Source organism: Ornithodoros turicata, chromosome 10 (genome assembly GCF_037126465.1).
Source record: "Ornithodoros turicata isolate Travis chromosome 10, ASM3712646v1, whole genome shotgun sequence".
In the NCBI taxonomy this organism is placed as follows: domain Eukaryota; kingdom Metazoa; phylum Arthropoda; class Arachnida; order Ixodida; family Argasidae; genus Ornithodoros; species Ornithodoros turicata.
In genome coordinates this window covers 19,604,037-19,623,578 of record NC_088210.1, presented here as the reverse complement: position 1 = coordinate 19,623,578, position 19,542 = coordinate 19,604,037, and the positions used below count along the sequence as shown (strand labels likewise).

Genomic DNA, 19,542 nt, shown 5'->3' with positions numbered 1-19,542 from the left:
CTCATTACATTTAAGAGTTAGACGAAGCCCACTTCACAGTACCGCCATTGTTCTTTTGGTGTGCTACTCCATTCTGCAAGTCCGCTTCACCTCAGTACACTGGGGGGTAAGGTGAAGCCCGCTTTACAATATTCTGTCACTAAAGTCTACAAATTTTGCGAGCTCACAGTCAACACTATACTGTGGGCAAGGCAAGTTCCAGTAGATGTACTCCCAACTTCCAGAGTTATGTTCAGTAACAGATTGAAATAGGTGCAGTTTCTAAGAAAAGTACAGAACATTCGCAATGTAATCATAAAAATATGATGTACACAAAGCAGGCTGCATGCAACATGTTCACTAACTCTCAGTGCAGTTCATCCCACCAATGCAATCTACCATACACAACACGGAGGGACCCTTCTCTCACGATATGTTATGCTGGGTGAAAAGGTGGGTGGGTGTTTGAAGCAGAATCTCACCTAATGAGTACAACACCACAAAATATTTCACAACGAGGTATTCAAAATTATTCGAATTGGGCCTTTTCTGATTATTCGAATTCGATTAGCCATCTGAAGAAATTATTCGGATTCGATTCGCAGTGTAAGTGAAATATTCGTAAACCATTCGCAGTGGGAATTTTGCTATTCACACAGCTGTAGTGTTTACCAAAAGCAAAAGGTAAATGTTGCAGCTTACCTGCAGTTCCCACCAGGCAACAAACACAGCAGGCAGCTGGAACCATTTATAATGTAAATAATGACTGTCCTAAATTTTACATATTCCTGTACACAATGACAGAATGGAACCCACTTGACTGTCCTACAGCAGAATTATTTACTTAATTGAGGCTCAGTTTCACGAACACCAATTAACATTTGAACAGAGATCGACAGTCCCTTAACTTGAATTTAACACTTAACTGTGCTTTGCTAAAGGGAGTTATTGTCACTGAAACATTCATCACGTCACCAACTAACGTCTGTAAAAAGAATTGAGTGTTAACTTCAAATTTTAGCAACCCTTGATCTCTGTTCAAGGTTAACCAGCATTGGTGAAACTGGGCCTTAGTGAATTATGATTATTTATAATTATTAATAATGAAGTGGAAGCAATTTAATTATTGGACCGCTAATCGTCACCAAAGTAAGTTCTACGCCCAAAACATCTCCGACCGCTCCAACAGCAGGACACCAAATATTTTTTCTGTCAGTTCCAGTTTTGTATTCCCATTGCTACAGGCCAGTAGTACTTCCAAATGAAAAATAAAAGAAAGGCAAGGACAGTACCCGCCCAGAGCTAACGCCAAGAATGGTGCCCTTAGGTGGGTGGTAATATGAGCACAGTCGTGCTTGCTGTGTCAAACAACCAACATGTTAACGTTTCGGCTTCACTGACAATGCTCATTTATTAAATCGCACCAGCAATTTTCAGCCAGGTCAATTGACAGCAGTCAAGATCTATGGCAACAGAAAGCTGTACACAGAGGCCAAACTAAGCCAACGGTCTCTATAAATACACTGCTCGAGGAGAAAAAATACAGGGAGGGAGAAGCAGTCTACTTTGGGAGGAAACGTGTTTTGCGCACATCACTTCCAGAGGTGACTATGTGCCACAGATGGCCAAATGAAGAAAAAAAAGAAAAACAAGTATACCCGCAAGAAAATAAATATAAAACGGGTGAAACACAGTATTTACAACTCTAGAAAGAGAATAGCGGCTGAGCTCGGAAAGCGCCAGTGTGTGTGTGCTTCAAGCCTAGAGTACAGTGTTCTTCCAATTTAAGTCCACCACAGGCTAGCGGCATTCCCAGACTTTAACCGTTTGGTCGACGCTCCCAGTCACCACGTAAGGAGCCGTGCGGTGAAAATCTGCAGACAACCAGAACATCAGTTTTGCACGCATCATCACGACCCACTAGGTTATAGCAACTCTTATGGGGGAACCCTGTAAACACGATCCGCTATGGGGCACTGTGCACCAGCCCGCGTGATCTTCGTTGTAATTGGACAGTTAAAATGTCAATTTTGAACACGCTGAAGTGGAACACAGCTGTAGCAGACGACAGCGATGGTACGCATATTTTGAAAACCATTAAAGAGTGTGGAATGATGATAATCGAAGTATAACTTGCAAGAACCTGTGGTCCCACTGATTGTATGAAAATCCTAATGTAAACTTCGGTAAAATATATTTTAGCAGCTAAAGAAGTAATAAATGGGGTAATGACCAGCGCCACGACTAGCCTCTAAATTGCAGCGCCGGGGAGGGCTGCACGTGACATGGTCGCTGTAGTCTAGCAGGTCGTGCGCACCAAACATTTGTGGCCTTGTTTGCATGCTTTGCGTCAACATACATACCTAATGAAGTGCAAAAGTGGGCATGTGCTTCGAGTGTCTTGCAGCAACGACGGTGAGCCAGATCCCAAACACACAGGGTCTTGTCGTCGGAGGTGCTCAGCAGATATTTCCCTCCGGGGTGAAATTTAACTCCTCGCACCCAGTTGTCGTGGCCAACCTATAACCCACAAACATTCGGAAATTGGGCTCAACACACACAAATCGTAAATCAGAGGAGGCTACAAGAAAAGTGGGAGAGGGGGAAATGGGGGAAAGCAAAGGATTTGTACAGAAGAGAACACCCCCTCCTCTCAACATCAAAGTCCTGGAAATCGTCATGATGGATATGGCAACAGTCTTTCACCGTGTGAATGCCACTCAGCTTCGCCATCTCTGCTATCCAACCTTATCCAATCCAAGTCATGTCCTTTGGCCTCCACCTGTGAAGTGCGTTTGTTTTGTCTATCATCGCGTGTGCTTCAATTGCTTCCCGTCCCCTAAGGAACGGGTATTGTACCGTTTAAATCTTGCGCTGCAACACGAGAGAACGTCGTACCATATCTATCATCACAGCTCAGCTGTTGAGATACCATCATCACTATCCTGTAGCTACGACAGGTGACGGCACTCACCAGCGTGAAAAGGGCCTGTCCGGTGCTCACGTCCCATAGCTTGATGGTTTTATCCCTGGAACCCGAGGCGAGGAAAGGACCGGAAGAACCGCCTCTGTTGTCGCCTCCCAGGGCACTCTGGACACTTTCAGGTGCCCAAGCCACACATTCCACAACATGGTCATGTTCGCGTAGCTCCAGCTTGCATTCCTTGGTGCTCACCACCCAGACGCGTACAGTCTGCACCCGGCGGAAGTTTGTATTTAAAAAAAAAAGTCCACGTTTACGCGTTCCTAGTGCGTCGACCTCTCACCTGGTCGTTGGAGCACGAAGCAAGTAGGGAGCCGTCTGCATTGACTCGAACCATGCGCACCCAATCTCTATGACCTGTGAACGTTCGCACGCAGTACCTGCGATGCCAAACTTGCGTTAGAGCACAGAAGGCAACGCCACCTGGATGCAGAAGGCCTGCTTATATTGCCTCCTCTCCACCCTTTGCTATGTGGACTTATAAAGTCAGAATTCGTCTGCTACTGCGATTCGCCGTTCCACGAATTCAAGAACTTGCTAATGACGTAGACTAACTTGGAACCTGTAGACAAAAAGTGCAACACGCTTTCCGGGAAATTAATCTTGAAAGATATGGGACCGTTTTGCGCGATGTTTTAAAGATTTCCCATTTAGTACACGAGGACGTTCAATCACCGCTCGCAGACGACGGTGGTCCGTCTTTATGGCTACGGCCGCGGAAAGCACGTTTGTTATTGGCTACCACCGTTGAAAACACGATCCTGATTGGCTGACTCTTAGTTGTTACACGTCACGTAGACGAGCGAGCAGGCTTTCTCTATCTAGGTGGTGTTGATAGAAGGTACATTGTTAATAGACTAAAATATGGAATATGCCAAATTGAGGATCTCACCCAGTTGCCACTTCCCACATCTTAATTGTCTTGTCCCTCGAAGAGGATACTAGGTGATCTCCGCTCGGCATGAAACACACAGATGACACGTTGTGGTCGTGACCTGTTGGATGGTAATTTTATGAGCAATGTTTTCAACTGTGTTTCGTATCTACAGCTGATTATCATCATGAAATGCACGCAAAATGTAACTGTGTCCACAAGAAGCGCTGGGAATCAAAATTGTTCCTCGGAGACTTCGAGCACCCTCATATGGGAGGAATGTAGCAAGCACTGTTGTTTACAGATACAGATCTCACCACCAAGCAAAACGAGCAGCTAAAGAAAACGAATTATTTGTGGTTACACAGTGAGGCGCACATCTTCACACCCCTTAATTGGGAAAATACACAGTGCGAAGCCTCAAGCAACAATTTGGGCCCACTCGCACTACATAAAGCACATTTCATGTCACATTTCCTGCTGCTCACCACACATAGTCCGTAGGCATGAGTACGTCTCAAAGTCCCACAGCTTCACGCTCATATCTGCAGAGCAGGAGGCTGCAAAAAAAAAAGAGGGCATAGTGAGTACGGCACAGTGCAGTAAAGGAAGAAGAACCAACCTAACAGCTTTCCCGTGTGGTCAAACGCAATGTCCTGCACCAGGTCCGTGTGACCCTTGATGGTCTTCTCAAAGTCACCGGTTTCATAGTCCCAGACCTTGATCGTGGAGTCCTCAGAAGCGGACAGGGCCACGCCGTAGACAGGGTGGAACAGCACTCGAGTGATGGGGCCCCTGTGGCCCACCAAGCAGTGGCGCTCTGGCGGACGGGGAATCCACTCCCCGGGCGAACGCTTCTCCCGCGAGGGAGCTCCCGATAAGTATTCCTTTTCTGCTTCGGACAGCCTACACTCCAAATCCATAACCTGTTAAACAGACACGACACTTTCAGTGGTAATCATGGTGATCTTTTACACGCGGAGGTAGCGTTGAGCATAGGGATATACTGCGAGCTTAATCCCCGGGGATTTCGGACAGTACAGGCAACGACAACTCGTTGAGCAGCTCTGTAGTAAAAGTAGCCTCAGCATGCTGCTGCACATAATAGTTATGTAATCTGTGGCAACTTCAGTTGCAACTTGACCGGAACACTAACCAAATAGATCTCTCTGTTTGTAAACAAATGACGTCATAGTGTTCGACAGCGCCACCAATTTGGTAGAGTTGAACTACGCTCGAAGCTAGAGGCGAACAAGGTCGCGCCCGACAGCCACAGTCTTGAGAGGATTACTATGGTCCCCGAAAGGGACGCGATTTTCGGTTCTACTTTTCTTTCAATGAGAGGCAGTAGAGTCACTAGGCAGCGAACGAGTGCCCATTCGTGGAACCCCAGCCCTCCTCTTCCGATTTGTTTCGGTTTCAGTCTGTCTACGAATGTCATGATGATGTTCCTCGGCTCGAGTTCTATTAATTCAATTAATTAGATAAAGGGGCAATAGTGACAGATTCATTAGCATCACTCCCCAGCTTTTAAATTGTTCAAAAAGCACACTGCTTCATCACTGACTGAAGCACTCGAGTCGACCCAACTGAAATTGTACCTTTGGTAGTGCATCTGGGAGAGGAGGGAAACGAGGGTACGACCTCTTCCCCATGTAAAGTTCCCGTAGACCGCTCCCAAAGTATTTTTCTAACTGCGCTACTGCTTCTATGTGCATGCCAGTAATTTTGAGCATCATGCCCAATGCAATGTTTCGTGCAGCAGTTGCTTGACCATGCTGTTCCTGGCTCCTGCTCATATTGCAAGTGGGACTGTCGACTTCAAAAATCGGAAGAAGAGGGAAAGGTGTGCAAGTGCACTGGTACATTGCGGTCAGTCACCTTTTTTTGTAGTCGGATCACTGATGTCCATTTCTTTTCCAGGAGGCCGGCATATTTCTTATCTATGTCACCAGGCTGGAAAAAAAAAAGAAACATTGAATTCAATTCTGAGTGGATAAACATGGGGCTAAGTCCATCTCACCATATCAGCCTCCTTTTTGAAGGACTCTAGAGCTTCCACAAATCCGTTGGACGCCAAGTAGTCTGCAATGGCTTTGTTCCTGTAAGAAACATTTTTGTTCCTTCACACGCCATAAGTAGTCCGCGGATCATATGTAAAATTATTTCTGTTCAGGGCTTCCTTCGCTATGTACATACAGTACATCCTCTTACACCAGCATGTCGCAATTACAACGATACACTTCTATGTTTGCGTAACACTTAGATACAGTGAAGGCAAACATAGTGCACTTAATTTGCAGTGCATAATGCCAAAATAATGGAATTCGTCCACACAGACGTTAGGGCGTTTTGGGCGAGTATAATGAATCGCACACTTAATGTAGGCCCTGCAAGTCAGGTGCCAAACAGATGTATATGTCTCCCCTTTTGCCTTGGCTAATCAATGGTGTTCAAACAAGACAGGTTTTTCACTCTACGATTCCATGCATCAAACTATGCCGAGAAGAGTTGGTGCCCCAATCCCCCTTTCAAAGCCCCAGATGCATTACTGGTTGCTGTTGGAAACAACAATCGGCATTAGGCCTTCGAAGTTATAATAAGAGTGAACAATGTATGCAGGCGTCCTTCAGGCAATCGCTGCAACAGCTGGAACAAATGAAACCTTGTGTCCCCGATCACTTCACTATGAGTTTGCACAGCGTTACGTGTTGCTGCACATATAACATTACAAAACCGTAGGTCAAAATTTTTCAACTTACAGCTCTTCCCTCTGTCGCTGCGACAACACCATCTTCATAGTATTTCGGAGTTCGAGAAGATGTCACAAGTTGGCACACGGTGCTTACCGCAGGCAGCTACCTCACCTGCGTACGGACAGAACATGGGACAAAATCGAACTTCATTTTTGTGCGCAGACATGAGATTTATGTTGCAATCAGACTCTCAATTGGGCACCACTAGCGTAGGCCGTACGGTCGATCAAAACATTTCTTGCGCACTGAGTAACTCAGGACGCATGTTTTACACTTCGAACGGCTCGCGAGCGGTACCGGGATGTTGTCAAAACACGGGGATATTCATCGAGGCTACGAAATACGAAAGTAAAGGGAGTAAACGGTGCTGCACAAATTTCTAGCTATTAGGCTTAAACAGCTGCCAACACAAGAAGCGGTTGCCCCGCTCTGAACAGGTTGTCGACGTGGTTGAGACAACGCGAAACACGCCGAGGTTAATGCATGAATTTTCACGAGCATCTGACCTTTCAAGTTTCGTGTGTTGGTTCATTCCCTCTGACTCATACTAACTTATTACAATCACTCGCAGCTGCCTACAGCCACTACAGCTCCCAAAATCCCGTGCGCGAAACAGCAGTGCGCAGTCCCGCGATATCTCGTACGGCGAGACCGGCGGCAGACGATCGTCGGCAGTTTGGGCGGTTTGGGGTTTGGTTTGGATAGGGCCCTTTTATTTACTTTTGTTTCCGCGATGGTGCGCGGCTGTGTCGATAGCAATTGAGAATATCTCCCATTGATAACATTTGAAAATTGTTTCGATGGCAGTTCAGCGTGTCTCGAAAATCGTTCATAAACTGTCATGCCATGTATGTATCATACCATCAACGTTGGCGTGCGACGTAAATTTTCTACGTAGAGTTTGGCCGCGGGTTGTACGGACCGCAGTTGAGAGCGTTGCAGCTGGCCAAGGCAATATCGGGGGCAGCAAATGTAAACCACGCCATTTCGATTTCCCACTGCAAACGACCCTTATTGTTTGGCACGTAACTGGGTCACTGCAGTCTATAGCTGAGACCATCTAAAATAAACTCAGTGCGAAGAAAAACTGTGTAAACTGCCAGGAAGTTACTATAGAATGATACTTTTTTTTTTTTTTGTGCTGGTTTTGCGAAACATGTTGAGATAGGCATGGACGTTCCCAGGATTTATTCTTTTTTTTAGGGGGGGGGGGGCAAAAAGTGGGCAACCCACTCACATCTATCCCACAAGAGGGGGCAAGATCTCTGGAAATTTCTAACTGCTAAAAAACAGATGAACAATAACGACTATTTTTGAAAAATTTGACAAAAAACTAAGTTTTCACTATACATGTATATCGGCTTAACTCATTCGCGCACGTTAAAGACCAAATACGATTGAAATACGATTTTACTAGTGCAAAATAAATAGAAATACTGCTATTGCTTAGCACGAAAATACATCGAAATGTAACCAGTTGAGATTAATGTAACCAGAAGCGGGCAAGGCAGGCTCGACTATAGCTATAGCAAGCGCATAAAGTTGTTAATGGAGATGCAAAATTCCCGGTAATATTCACTTACTGGAATGGAAGAACGGCTTTCTCTCATTTTCTGTTCAGGAAAATATTTTTAAAATAAAATAAAAATAAAAACGGGGACACACTAACTTTTTATTGTCAGGTGACTAAAATTTGTAAGGGTAGGAGCGTTAATTGAGCCCACAAAAAATGAAAATAGTTTATTCTGGCCGTTTTGGCCGAATTTTGGCCGTGTTTATCTGCATGTCCTTCTCTCTCTCTCTCTCTTTCTTATTCGAAATTGTTCCGACGACGCCGGAAAAAATATTTCTTTTCCAATTTTCCGTCTTCATTTTCTTTTTTTTTTTTTTTGAGACTTCGCATGTCGTTGCCCTTCCTTTCCTTTTCAGCGGTATTCAACAGTGCAGTATTTCAGCTTCAGACACATGTCGCCAACGAAACATAAAGCATAGCGACTCCACTCCCTCACCCCTATTTCTGCGCAACTCCCTCCCTGTGGTTGCGATCCCGCATGTACCAATCCGTCGCTGCCTGACATCAAGGAATGCTACCATCCAACATGAACGGGCTCCGCAGTAGACCTCCTAGAGTATAGATACAGAACGAAACAGATGGTCTGAATGGTGCTAACATAGGTCCAACAGAGCGGGGAAAGCGGGCCACCCGTGACCACTGTGACAGTTCATTGATCTGATCATCGGGCGGCTCCACATCCATAAAGACAACCTCACTGGGGCCTACCACATCATCCAGGCCAGTCGAATGCCTCCTCTCTAGTGACATGCACGACGACCCGGCGCTTCTGCAGAGGCGACGCCGCCGGCTATTGCAACAAGAGGCACAACCAGACCAGCAGAGGTTCCTGGAGGCAGTGCGCCAGGGCGACATCCTCGGCCTCAGAGCGTTGCTTCAGGTATTAATCGAACGAATGAAATCAGCGAGGATCACCTGCTTGATTTACCTTCCCAGGAGCACCCGCGACTGGATGTCAACTGTTGCGACCTCAGGGGACGCCGAGCCCTTGAGACAGCAGTTCAACAGGCTGATGTCGATATGGTTGCCGAGTTACTGAAACTGCCCGCCATCAGCGTGGAACATCTTTTCGCTGCGCTGCTGGTCGCGATAGAAAAACACGATGTCACGTTAGCGCTCATGCTGCTTCAGAGGTGAGTTCCTTTCGTCGGTTAGAGTTCCGTAGGAGATCCAAGTGGCTATATGGTACAGTGACACTGCACTGGCGGCTGCTGCACTTCGCCCAGACGCCTACCCCAACATCCCCGTACACAATATGACGCCCATCATGGCTGCTGCCATCGAAGGTGATCTGGAGATGACCAAGATGCTTCTGGACAATGGGCACAGCGTTCTAATACCGCACGACCCGGGATGTGAGTGCTATACCCTTTCATATTAAACGTAATACTTGTTTCATTTCGTGTACGCTACGCAAGTGGGTCAGCTATATGCGCAGCCCTCCAGTTTTCATCTCTCCCCTGTTGTCCGTAGAGCGACCTCATTGGTTCCCCTCCGAAATAAGTGGGGGTGCATAAGCTCAAGGTTAGGTAGTCGCATGTGCTTCTTTTGTGAACCAAAGCGGAGTACAGATCCAGACAAAAGTTTACGGGACACCAGAGCGACGTATTTCCTGATCTCAGAGACACCCTAGCGGCGAATGGGAATGGACACACTTACTGAGAGATGCGTCGAGTACCTGGTCACCTGTTTGTAAGTCAATCTGCTCCTGTTTTGCAGCAACCGTGTCGCTCAGATGACTATATACACACCACTCCAGTGTTCCGTAAACTTTTGTCGGGACCTGTACCATGCTGGTCGTCTATGAACACCCCCTTATTGCAGCCTTGTGAGTGCCTCTCTAAAATGCACAGAAACAAACTGTGGTAGCGTATTGCAAATCAACCTTATCAGTCAATCGATCAATTATAAATATTTAAAAAAACGAAACAACCCGCAAAACTTCCCAGTTTCGGGTTCTCCGCGAGTAGGCGACGTCACCGGGAGCTCTTACGTCTGTCTCCGCGCGTCTCCGCTCTCCGTCCCACGGTGGAAGACTGCGAGCAGCTGTGGTGAGGAGGCGGAAATCAACCTGGGAGGCGCAATATTGCCACACGCGTGGGTTGATTGGACACTCCATGACGTCCTACTTCTCAAAACTATTAAATTAATTTCACTACACTTCCGCATCACACAAAGAAACAATATTTTTAATTTTGCACCAGAAAAGCAAGTGCGCTTCTCTAGTGTTCTAAAAATGCCAGGTTGCATCACCTTACGTGTGTTCTAGGCTCCCTCCCCGTCAGAAAAATACTGGATACGCCCCTGGATTTTCAGGGAGCGCAGTTACGGGTGCGGATCCTAGAAGCGCGTGATGGGTTCCGTGGAGGTGCGGATACTGTCAACGTTAGTTATCCGCGCTCTCGATCCCCAAATGATAACTATCTGAACTTGTTGCTGGCGGTATATATGCTATAGGTTTCATGTATAACACATATTACCAGAAGAACAGCATAGAAGTCCCGTACAGGTACTTGCCCGGAGTGCGGCGAAAAGGCACAGAAAGACGGGGAACAGCTATCACGCTTCCAGCTACGTCACAATGCATATCGAGCTCTCTGTAGTCCCGTGTACATCATCCTCACGTCAGACGATCCGGTGCTTACAGCGTTTGAGCTAAGTGGCCAACTGCGAAGAGTAGGGTACACCACGCCAGAATTTCAGGTACGCACCTTTCATAAGAGGGATTTCCTGGCCTTGTTTAGGCGTACTACCTTACATTACAGGAGGAGTACGGTGCCCTGTCTCAGCAGTGCTCAGAATTCGCAGCCGCTCTGCTCGCTGAATGCCGAGACACGGACGAAGTGGAGGCCGTACTGTCGCAGTCTGGGGGGTTTCCATCGTCTCGGCCATTTCGCTTCCCTCGACTCTACCTCGCTATTGTATTGGGTCAAAAGTCGTTCGTAGCGCAACCTAGCTGCCAGCAGGTGTTGAGGGCTCTGTGGACGGACGGCCTGCCACAGTGGGGTGTGTGGTCTCCACCACGGAAGGCCCTTCACGTCGCTCTGCAAGCTCTATTGGCACCCGTCTGGCTATCCCTCTACCTTGTGCTGCCGAACCCTCACCTTGTTAAACCCTTACAGGTTAGGACGTTACCATGTATTCACACGATCGACGTATCCACAGAATATTCTAGTGGAAGAAAAAGGGTGAGAGAGAAAAAAAAAGAAAGTTCCGCGGTGTCTCTCGTTCAGCATTCGCTCAGCGTCTGAATGTTGGGACTTACGTACGTAACAGACGACACCACCGGCCCTGTCGTCTGCTACGGGATACCTTCTGGTTTGTACGCAGGACGTCCCCCATGGTTAGGAAGGTCAACTCCACTTACAAGAAAAGTCTGATCACTTAAACCACGTGACGTAAAAATTAAGAGTCTGTCAATCACGGCCTTGCTATTGGCTGTCATAGCTATATGAAGACGAGCCGCATGGGCAGTCACTGGTAGCCACAGAAAGCCTGTTTGAAATTGTCTGCAGCGATTGGTTGAATTACTGACGTTGATGTCCACGTAGGAAGGAGTGAGAGGAGGCATCAAGCTGACTTGCTTTATCTAGGTCAGGGGCGGACCCAGACCCTCGTCTTTTTTTTTTTAGGGGGTATGGGTTTCTGCTGTTTTGTCAAAGCGGGTGAGGGGAGATAGGGAAATCAAATGCATAGACTGACCATTTCCGGGGGGGAACTGTACCCCCCCCCCCCCCATACGCCACGGATCCGCCACTGACCTAGGTGGCATTGGACAATTACGAAATATGATATGACGTTGAGCGCTCATATTCACGTGGCAGCAGAATGTTGTGGCGTTTTATGCACATTCCGCTGGAATATTCTAGGGAGTGTCGCTCGTGTGAACACATAGAAGTTATGTCCACACAAAAAAAGTATACGTGGAATCCAATTGTGCCGAACGCTTTTTGTATTATGGCGTCTGCAAGACTTGTTTTCCTTGCAGGTTCCATTACATCGCTTTATCTATTGCTGCGGCTCTTACACGACTTTTCTCTGCCTCCTGACGGTGAGCTTGTTCTACGGCCGCAGAGACAGCCTCAAGATGCGAGCACTATGGTCGGAGATCCTGGTTGGCATATGGGTGGTAGGTTACGCGTGGGAGCTCGCTCTCAACGCCTGGGCACTCGGGCTTCGTCTATTTCTTCGTTCTTGGTGGGCGCTGTACGACCTAGCCATGCTTGCGTTGTTCCTGATAGCCGAGGTGCTCTGGTTCATCGTGTTCGTGACGGCGCGAACCCTCCAGGAGAATTTGGACCGGACTAATTGGCCGTGGTACCATCCGTATCTTATCGGTGGGTCTCTTTTCTCTTAGATATCGTTCTCCACAATGAGGATGCGTGTTTTGCCCAGGGGAAGCACTGTACGCTGTGGCTACTGTACTAGCATTCTGCAGGCTGCTCCTCTGGTGTCAGATGCACCGCGCCCTTGGACCACTGGGCGTCTCCCTCGCATGCATGTTGGGGGACGTTATGCGTTTCCTGCTCGTCATTCTCGTAGTAATTTTCGCCTTCGCTGCGGGCCTGAACTCCATCTATAAAAACTACGCTGGCAACGTGTCCAAGGGGCCCGACGGATCCGAGAAGACTCAGCCGGATAACTTCACAACGTGCGCGCTGAAGCCGGTGAAAGCGTTTCTCCGTTAATGGTGTGTGCGTTGCTCGCAGGCTGGGAAGCGCGTTCATGTATCTCTTCTGGGCCATCTACGAGTTGAGTTCCCCGGAGTATGGAGACATCGTGGTGCCCGGCAAACAGCAGCACGGATTCACGGAGTTCATAGGCTACGCCCTCTGGGCCACCTACCACGTCATCACAGTGATCGTCTTGCTGAATGCCATCATCGCGATGATGACGGATAGCTACCAAAGGGTTCAGGTGCAGTAAGCTGAGAGATGAGTTAGCGGGCATGGCGGTATGACTGTGATACGGTACGTTGAACAGGGCAACGCCTACACGGAGTGGGTATTTGCACGCTCGTCGCAGTGGATCTCTTACTTCGACCTTCACTCGTCTGTCCCTCCGCCGTTTAACCTCTTTCCCGCTGCTCACTGCATGCGCTTCAGTTGCATCTTCCTGTACGCTCTCTTTCGAAGCAAAAAGGACAGCAAGGACCACACTTGCGGAGCCCCACCACATCCCCAGGTGTGCAGCCTTCACGGGATGTTAAAGTGTCACTGCGGACTAAAAAAAATGATATTTATTGTATTTTCGCATTATAAATCATCCCCACTCAAAGGCTCAGTACGCAAAACAGAATATGAATGAATATGAATGCGCCGTCAGTGAACGCGACATCATTTCGAAAGAACCCGCAAAGCTCCATAGTTTCGGATTCTCCGAGAGCAGGTGACGGCACCAAGAGCTCCCGCGTCTGTGTCCTAACAAAAGCGCGCGTCTCCGCACTCCGCACCACGTTGGAAGACTGCAAGCAGCTGTGGCGCGGAGGCGGAAATTGACTTTCATGGACCAGTGTTCCTCATGACCTAGTAGATTATAGCGACCATGTAATTTGCACCCTTTCCCAGCGCCGTATTTGAAGGCTAGCGGTGGCACTACTCATCGGCCCGCTTATTGCTTCCTCAATTGCGATAATACCTTCTACTTCAGCTTGCCTTAGGATTTTTCTACAAGCCGTGGACGTCCCACTGGAGATGCGTTCTTGCTAAAGTTGTAAATTGATTATCATCATCATTATACGAATTTTCATGGGAACCGTTGCTGTCGTCTCCTATGCGGTCGTACGTCCGCTCCTGCAAGTTCAAAATTCAAATTTCCATTGTCCAATCATGATGGAGATCTCACGGGCCGATGCGTAACGCCCCTAGCGGATTTTTGTGATACTTCCGCATCAAATATATAAAGAAACAATATTTTGAGGCACGTAGATTGCGATGTTATAAATTCGGTAGGATTCTGAAGATAAGGGATTTAGTCCATAGTGGCACTTTAAATATTGGTGTTCGATCTCAGATACGATGAGATCGATATTTTCCCGGTTGCTTTATGAAAGTAGAACTCACTCTTTGCTGTTGTCTATCCCGCAGTGGTCCTGTTTTGAATGGGAGATAGAGCGTAACATTCAGAAGCGAAGGCACACGACGTATCAGGTGATATATCTTGCAGCCACGGGGTATCCGCACGAGTGACTTTATCGGGCGAGATGTCGGCGGAAGAGAGCGAGGAGGAAAGCGCTCGCCAAGACGATATCGCGCGGAAGAAACGCAAAGTGAAACTGCGACCAGCTACCTACTTACAACTGCGCTTACTTGCTGTAGCTTAGTACTTATAGAGTTGGTCGTGTCCGAAACACACTGAAGATCAGAAGACGCGAAGGAGGGCGCCAGTAGACGACACAAGCAGCTTAGAGCCGGAAGAAGGAATCCCGTGTGGCGAGCGGACAAGCGTGGGGAGGGGGGGATATGTTTATTAAGAAAGAACGAAAAAAAAAAAAAAAAGGAAAACAACAGCGGAGCGGACAGGATCTTCCCGACGTGCAAGGCACACGCGCGAAAGCGTGGTGCAAGACTCCGATAATCACGCGCACTGACGAAGCTCCTTTAATTGGCACTCTCGTTTCGACCGACATCTGGCCGGATATCGTGTATTCACACGAGAGACATCCCACGTACGGAATGTTCTAGTGGAAGAAAAAGCAAAATAGAAAATACTGCTCACTGCTGCTCTTCGGTTGCACATTCGCAAGCGCTGAAGTATCGGGAGTGGAGTTTCGTGCACATAGCAGACGACGCCGTCGACACTGTCGTCTGCTACGGAATATCTTGTGGCTGAGCGGTGAGCCGCAGGTTAGAACAGTACCATAATGCATGACGTTGAGCGGTCACGCGGCAGCAGAAAGCTATGACGTTTTGCGCATCCTCTGCTGGAGTATTCCGGGGAATATTGCTCGTGCGGATACCTCGTCGCTTAAAGCAGTCTGACATGCTGGTCTTTGCAGGATCTTGTGGTTCGCCTTGGACGTCGATACTTGCAGAACAGAGAGATAGAAGATCGTCGTCAAAGCCGAATGTCAACTCTGGACAGGTCGTCTTTTGGGGAGAACATTTCTGAGCGCAGGGGATCCTGTGTTGTTCAGATACGTAGGAAATTCGCGTGCACGCGCATCTGAACAAAAATTGCCCATGAGCAATCAGATTTGCAACGAGAAAAAGGGAAAGAAGGCAGTACTTGCAATTCTGGCCAAAACTTTACGGCCAGAATGGCAGCAATTTTCCTGTTTTAAAATAAGTCACGACACAGGAAATGACCGTGTGCGCTATCTGACTTCCTCACTCTTGCAGTTTGCATGCGTGTATTTATAGTTATTTGCTTTCAATTGCTATTTATTTGCATATTTATGTAAATATGTTGGTATAACATAATGAAAAGGGACTGGATTCGCGGGCACATATATGCAAACCCATGTTGTTTTATTGGTGTGGTGAAATCTTCGTATTTTATCCACTGTCCATCGTTTTTTGTCCAAGTCATACTACAATTGTCCATACAGACATATCTACATTGAGTGAAAAACTGCAGATTTGATAATAGTAAAACATGATTTACAAAATTTACTGGAACAGGATAAAAAATATTGAAGTAAACAATAGCATCATAGCCAGCAAGCTATTTTGTGAGGATTAACAGGAAAACTATGTGGAAAAGGAGGACTTCATTTTTCTAAATACAGTACTAAAACCACCCCCATGCCTACACCAGTAGAAACACGCATGGATGTGTCTTTGAACCATATAATGTGACATCCACTGGCATTATAGTGTTTACACATATACAACAAATTATTTGACACTGTCACTTACTGTCAATGCTACTTTGTTTGATGACAACTTTCGGGAGAAATCCACTACACATAGTAGATGGTCACCGTAAAATTCAGCGTTCAATCCTATTGAACTCCGGCTTCACGGTTTGAGAAAACTTCACTTGAGCATCTGTGCCGAAAATTTTGATTCTGCATACCAGTGCAATATTCTGCCTTCAAGACTCATAGGATTCTTCAGGGTGCCCTACAGAATACGTATTTTATTGCATGTCATGCTGGATAAATGTGAAAAGTAATTATTTGCATCCCTGTGAACCTGCGTTCCAAGTTTTGGAGCAAAGAGGGCAATAGCCAATAAAAGAAGAGAGACACGGGTAAAGCAGGTCACTACACCACCATCCCTTGTCTCATTACATATATACAAGAAAGCCTTATTTATTTCTGGCTGCACATACCCACACTTCACTGGGGTCACTGCATGAGCTAGTGCCCAGTTTTACAATATTCACTTTATATCACACTTTCATACTTTATATCACACGGTGAATCAGTTGCATAAAAGTGAACAGGAAGGAAAGCTCTGTACAGTAAATGGTTGTCTTCCACGTCCTTTCACCACTGGAGCTTCACTGTCAGATTTACACTTCGAACACTTCAAAAGAAGTCGGCGGCAGCTTTTCTTTTCTGCGGCAGATTAAGGAGATTGTCTGTGAGGAACTGCAAGTCATCGGAATCCCTGGTGCTCCTAGGACTGGGAGTGTAGCTCTGTCTCAATGCGCGGTCTACGCCCTTGGTTATGCCCAGCTTGGCAGAAGCTAGGTTCCGTGCAGCGGGAGACATGCTGTTTAGCCTGCCGAGTGGAGATGCTGGGCTGCTGAGGGAAAGGGAAGGACTGCAAGAGGAAGGAATAAGAGATGACCGAGGTTTACGGATTGCTGCGTTTAATTACACAGAAATTCGGTACAAAAAGATCGGTCGTTTTCGGTGGTAGTATTTTAATATTATGTATCTTTTTTTAATATTGAACCAAATGTTTTAATATTACCACAATTTCCTACGCACAGAGTGAATGTAACACGTTATGCCAAAACCTGAACCTGTCATAATATGTTGCCAGGTCCATCTTAACGGATTCCAGCAACATTGCGCACCACGCCTTTTGTAGCAACGACGTTAAGTTCGAAAACGCTCGCTCTGCATTGGCACTTGATACGGATAGCGCACGCAAGTGTTACATGTTTGCGGGAGCTACATATATCAACAGCCACTTTAATACAAAAGACAATCTGAAGTGCGCATTCACTGACCGCATAAATAATTTACGGCGGTATGTTTGTCGGCGCTTTCCGGTAAATACCAGAAAACCGCATCCTTACATGACTTCTACGCATTCGCAAAACCAATATATGCTACCCACCTCAAGAGTGAGGAGCGCACGTGACGTAAGGCGGCACTTCTCTTCGCGCGGTTCTTACGGGCAGCGTCATCTGCGAGAGAGAGGGCTAGCCTCTCCCTGGACGGAGGCTCGGGTATCTTGAACTGGGGACCCCCCGGGGTCCTCCTGGGGGTGCCGTCTAACAGGAACGGCGTGCCTTCCACCTCTCCCCATGTCATCAGTGGGGATTCTCCAACACCTGGGCAGAATCACGTCGTTCAGCTACGTAGCCGCGGACGTTGCTGCGACATCTAACGTACCTGGAGCAGGTGACGGTGTGGCCACGAAACCGTATTCTGTTCCGTGGACGGGAGAGGGTTGCTTCTGCTTGCCATCTACCCCCACTCGACCCTCCTGTGCTTTGGCTTGCATGCTGGCTGCCTTGGCAATGGCCTCTTGATTGGCTCCTTCATCAAACGGGGCAGCCTCGAGGCGAGTGTTTGCACTCTCAACTATCCGGCCTGGTCCCTTCTCCTCTTTTACTCCTGCATTATTCCAATAAATGGTATATTTGATAGTTATTGCACCGAATCATCAACAAAAACAAAAGGCACTGCAGTTTAGAGCACTGCTTAGGCAGATTTCTCAAGCCTGAACCCAACCTTCATTCGATTTACCCACCCGGGCCCGGCCCAAGCAATTACTATGCAATGCAACCAACTATAGCGTAGTGGGCTGTACAACTTGACTGTGGCTAGCTAACAGCGGCATAAGACGGGCTCAAACCCAATCTAGGCCCGTCAATGTACGAGCCGGGCCTACAATCTCAAATCGGAGCCCTGTCCAGGCCCACCAAAAGAAGGCTTTACCAGGTGCCACCTTTTGGGTAAGGCCAAGCCCATGGAGTTTGCTGCCGCAGTTGCTAGGGTGTGCGAGACACACGTGTAACATTTTGCTCCGAGGCAGCTAAGTCCACTTGAATTACAAATTTATTTGACCAGACAATGAGTGTTAACATGTGCCACCGGGTAACAACATGGTATAACTTTCAGCAGAATAAATGCAAATGTTATTTTATGGGAAATTGTATGAATTGAACATCAATACTCACCATCAGGGATGTACATGAGTGAGTTGCGATTCGTGTAGTTCCAAGTGACAGGGGCAGAACTCGCTGTGGTAGGCTCCTGAGACGATAAGAGGCGTGCCAAAGGAGCACTTTCTTGAGCCTCGTCTTTGTACATCCAGCCGTACTTGTCTCTGTGCCTCTGCTGTGCTTCTTGGAGAATTGACGAAAACGAGGCATTGTCTTCGCTTGTGTGCCTCGCCAGAAACGCATCCAAAGAGAGTTTCTTCTTTGATTTCTCCGAATTTCCTTCTACGCCTTGCGCTTGCGATGCTGGAAATCACAACCAGTACGTACAGTGAAAATGCGAGATTCCCGTCGGGGTTCGTTCTTACCTGATGGTGTCCTCGCAGGCGTGGATGGGACGTGATTAATCGGAGTCTCGAACGTTGATGGTGTTGAGACTGTATAGAAAACAAAATATGTACGAAACTTGCGGAACTTCGACATTCGTGGTTCGAACTCACGATGAGATCGTTGACCACTAGAGGATCCGCCATATTTCTGTTGTAGATTTCTCAACTTTATGATGTCGTTAGCTTCCAAGGCGTCCAGGTACTCATTCTGAGCTTTTAACTTAGGAACGTCAGGAAAAAAGTCCCGTTCAATTATCTCCGCAACCTCCTACGAAAACGTTGGCAATAGAATATGTTATCACCATCAGCGGTAACGCGAAAAGAGGTACAAGTCAGATGTGCGATATACAGTAGACATACCTCAGTGTACGTATCTTCATCTAGGATTTTCTGTTGCCTTACGGGCTTGGAAGTCTGACAAGCAACCAGGCTAGTAGAGGGTGGAAGCTTAACGAGCTTCGATTCACAACTCATAACGGTGTGTTGTTGATATAACTTCGCAAACGCTTATAAATTACAACGCATAGTTGTAAAATAACAAACGTACGAAAGTAGCCATTTTGTTTACTGATGTCCCTGATAGTGGGACTGACTGTACTGAACTGAACCAGCTCAACTAGACAAAAGTATGAACAGAAAGTAGAAGGCACATACGTCACAAAGGACAGGCAGCAAATACAATCACTGAAAAATAAAGC

At 47.2% G+C, this 19,542-nt stretch overlaps 3 protein-coding genes across 3 annotated transcripts; 1 reads left to right on the top strand and 2 right to left on the bottom strand.

Moving 5' to 3' along the window:
- Window positions 1-1,371: 1,371 nt before the first annotated feature.
- On the bottom strand, window positions 1,372-7,213 carry LOC135370871 (lissencephaly-1 homolog). The gene is made up of 11 exons (XM_064604758.1): window positions 7,099-7,213; window positions 6,599-6,703; window positions 5,860-5,938; window positions 5,718-5,792; window positions 4,459-4,762; window positions 4,325-4,396; window positions 3,855-3,957; window positions 3,246-3,342; window positions 2,954-3,172; window positions 2,343-2,499; window positions 1,372-1,853 (listed from the first exon to the last, which is right to left on the bottom strand). The coding sequence occupies exons 2-11, from the start codon at window positions 6,634-6,636 to the stop codon at window positions 1,780-1,782; spliced, it is 1,218 nt and encodes a 405-aa protein (XP_064460828.1). The 5' UTR covers window positions 6,637-6,703; window positions 7,099-7,213; the 3' UTR covers window positions 1,372-1,779.
- Window positions 7,214-8,209: 996 nt separating this feature from the next.
- Window positions 8,210-15,615, top strand: LOC135370865 (short transient receptor potential channel 4-like). The gene is made up of 11 exons (XM_064604748.1): window positions 8,210-9,045; window positions 9,102-9,298; window positions 9,357-9,520; window positions 10,675-10,868; window positions 10,931-11,287; window positions 12,154-12,502; window positions 12,561-12,816; window positions 12,875-13,082; window positions 13,149-13,349; window positions 14,252-14,314; window positions 15,163-15,615. The coding sequence occupies exons 1-11, from the start codon at window positions 8,914-8,916 to the stop codon at window positions 15,331-15,333; spliced, it is 2,292 nt and encodes a 763-aa protein (XP_064460818.1). The 5' UTR covers window positions 8,210-8,913; the 3' UTR covers window positions 15,334-15,615.
- Window positions 15,616-16,387: 772 nt separating this feature from the next.
- Window positions 16,388-19,507, bottom strand: LOC135370866 (splicing factor ESS-2 homolog). The gene is made up of 7 exons (XM_064604749.1): window positions 19,205-19,507; window positions 18,956-19,112; window positions 18,824-18,892; window positions 18,474-18,761; window positions 17,683-17,907; window positions 17,405-17,621; window positions 16,388-16,879 (listed from the first exon to the last, which is right to left on the bottom strand). Exons 1-7 carry the CDS (start codon window positions 19,316-19,318, stop codon window positions 16,642-16,644), a joined length of 1,308 nt encoding a protein of 435 aa, XP_064460819.1. The 5' UTR covers window positions 19,319-19,507; the 3' UTR covers window positions 16,388-16,641.
- Window positions 19,508-19,542: the final 35 nt, after the last annotated feature.

Bases quoted from the DNA above. Each gene is read 5' to 3' on its own strand.
- LOC135370866 (XM_064604749.1), bottom strand. From the start codon at position 19,318: ATGAGTTGTGAATCGAAGCTCGTTAAGCTTCCACCCTCTACTAGCCTG. The intron at 17,908-18,473 runs GTGAGTATTGAT...GGAATAATGCAG, and splicing joins ACTCATGTACATCCCTGATG to GAGTAAAAGAGGAGAAGGGA. The intron at 17,622-17,682 runs GTACGTTAGATG...GATTCTGCCCAG, and splicing joins CACACCGTCACCTGCTCCAG to GTGTTGGAGAATCCCCACTG.
- LOC135370865 (XM_064604748.1), top strand. From the start codon at position 8,914: ATGCACGACGACCCGGCGCTTCTGCAGAGGCGACGCCGCCGGCTATTG. The intron at 9,299-9,356 runs GTGAGTTCCTTT...TATATGGTACAG, and splicing joins GCGCTCATGCTGCTTCAGAG to TGACACTGCACTGGCGGCTG. The intron at 12,817-12,874 runs GTGCGCGCTGAA...CGTTGCTCGCAG, and splicing joins CAGCCGGATAACTTCACAAC to GCTGGGAAGCGCGTTCATGT.
- LOC135370871 (XM_064604758.1), bottom strand. From the start codon at position 6,636: ATGAAGATGGTGTTGTCGCAGCGACAGAGGGAAGAGCT. The intron at 3,958-4,324 runs GTGAGCAGCAGG...ACCATCCAACAG, and splicing joins ATGCCTACGGACTATGTGTG to GTCACGACCACAACGTGTCA. The intron at 2,500-2,953 runs GTGAGTGCCGTC...TGTGGGTTATAG, and splicing joins GACAGGCCCTTTTCACGCTG to GTTGGCCACGACAACTGGGT.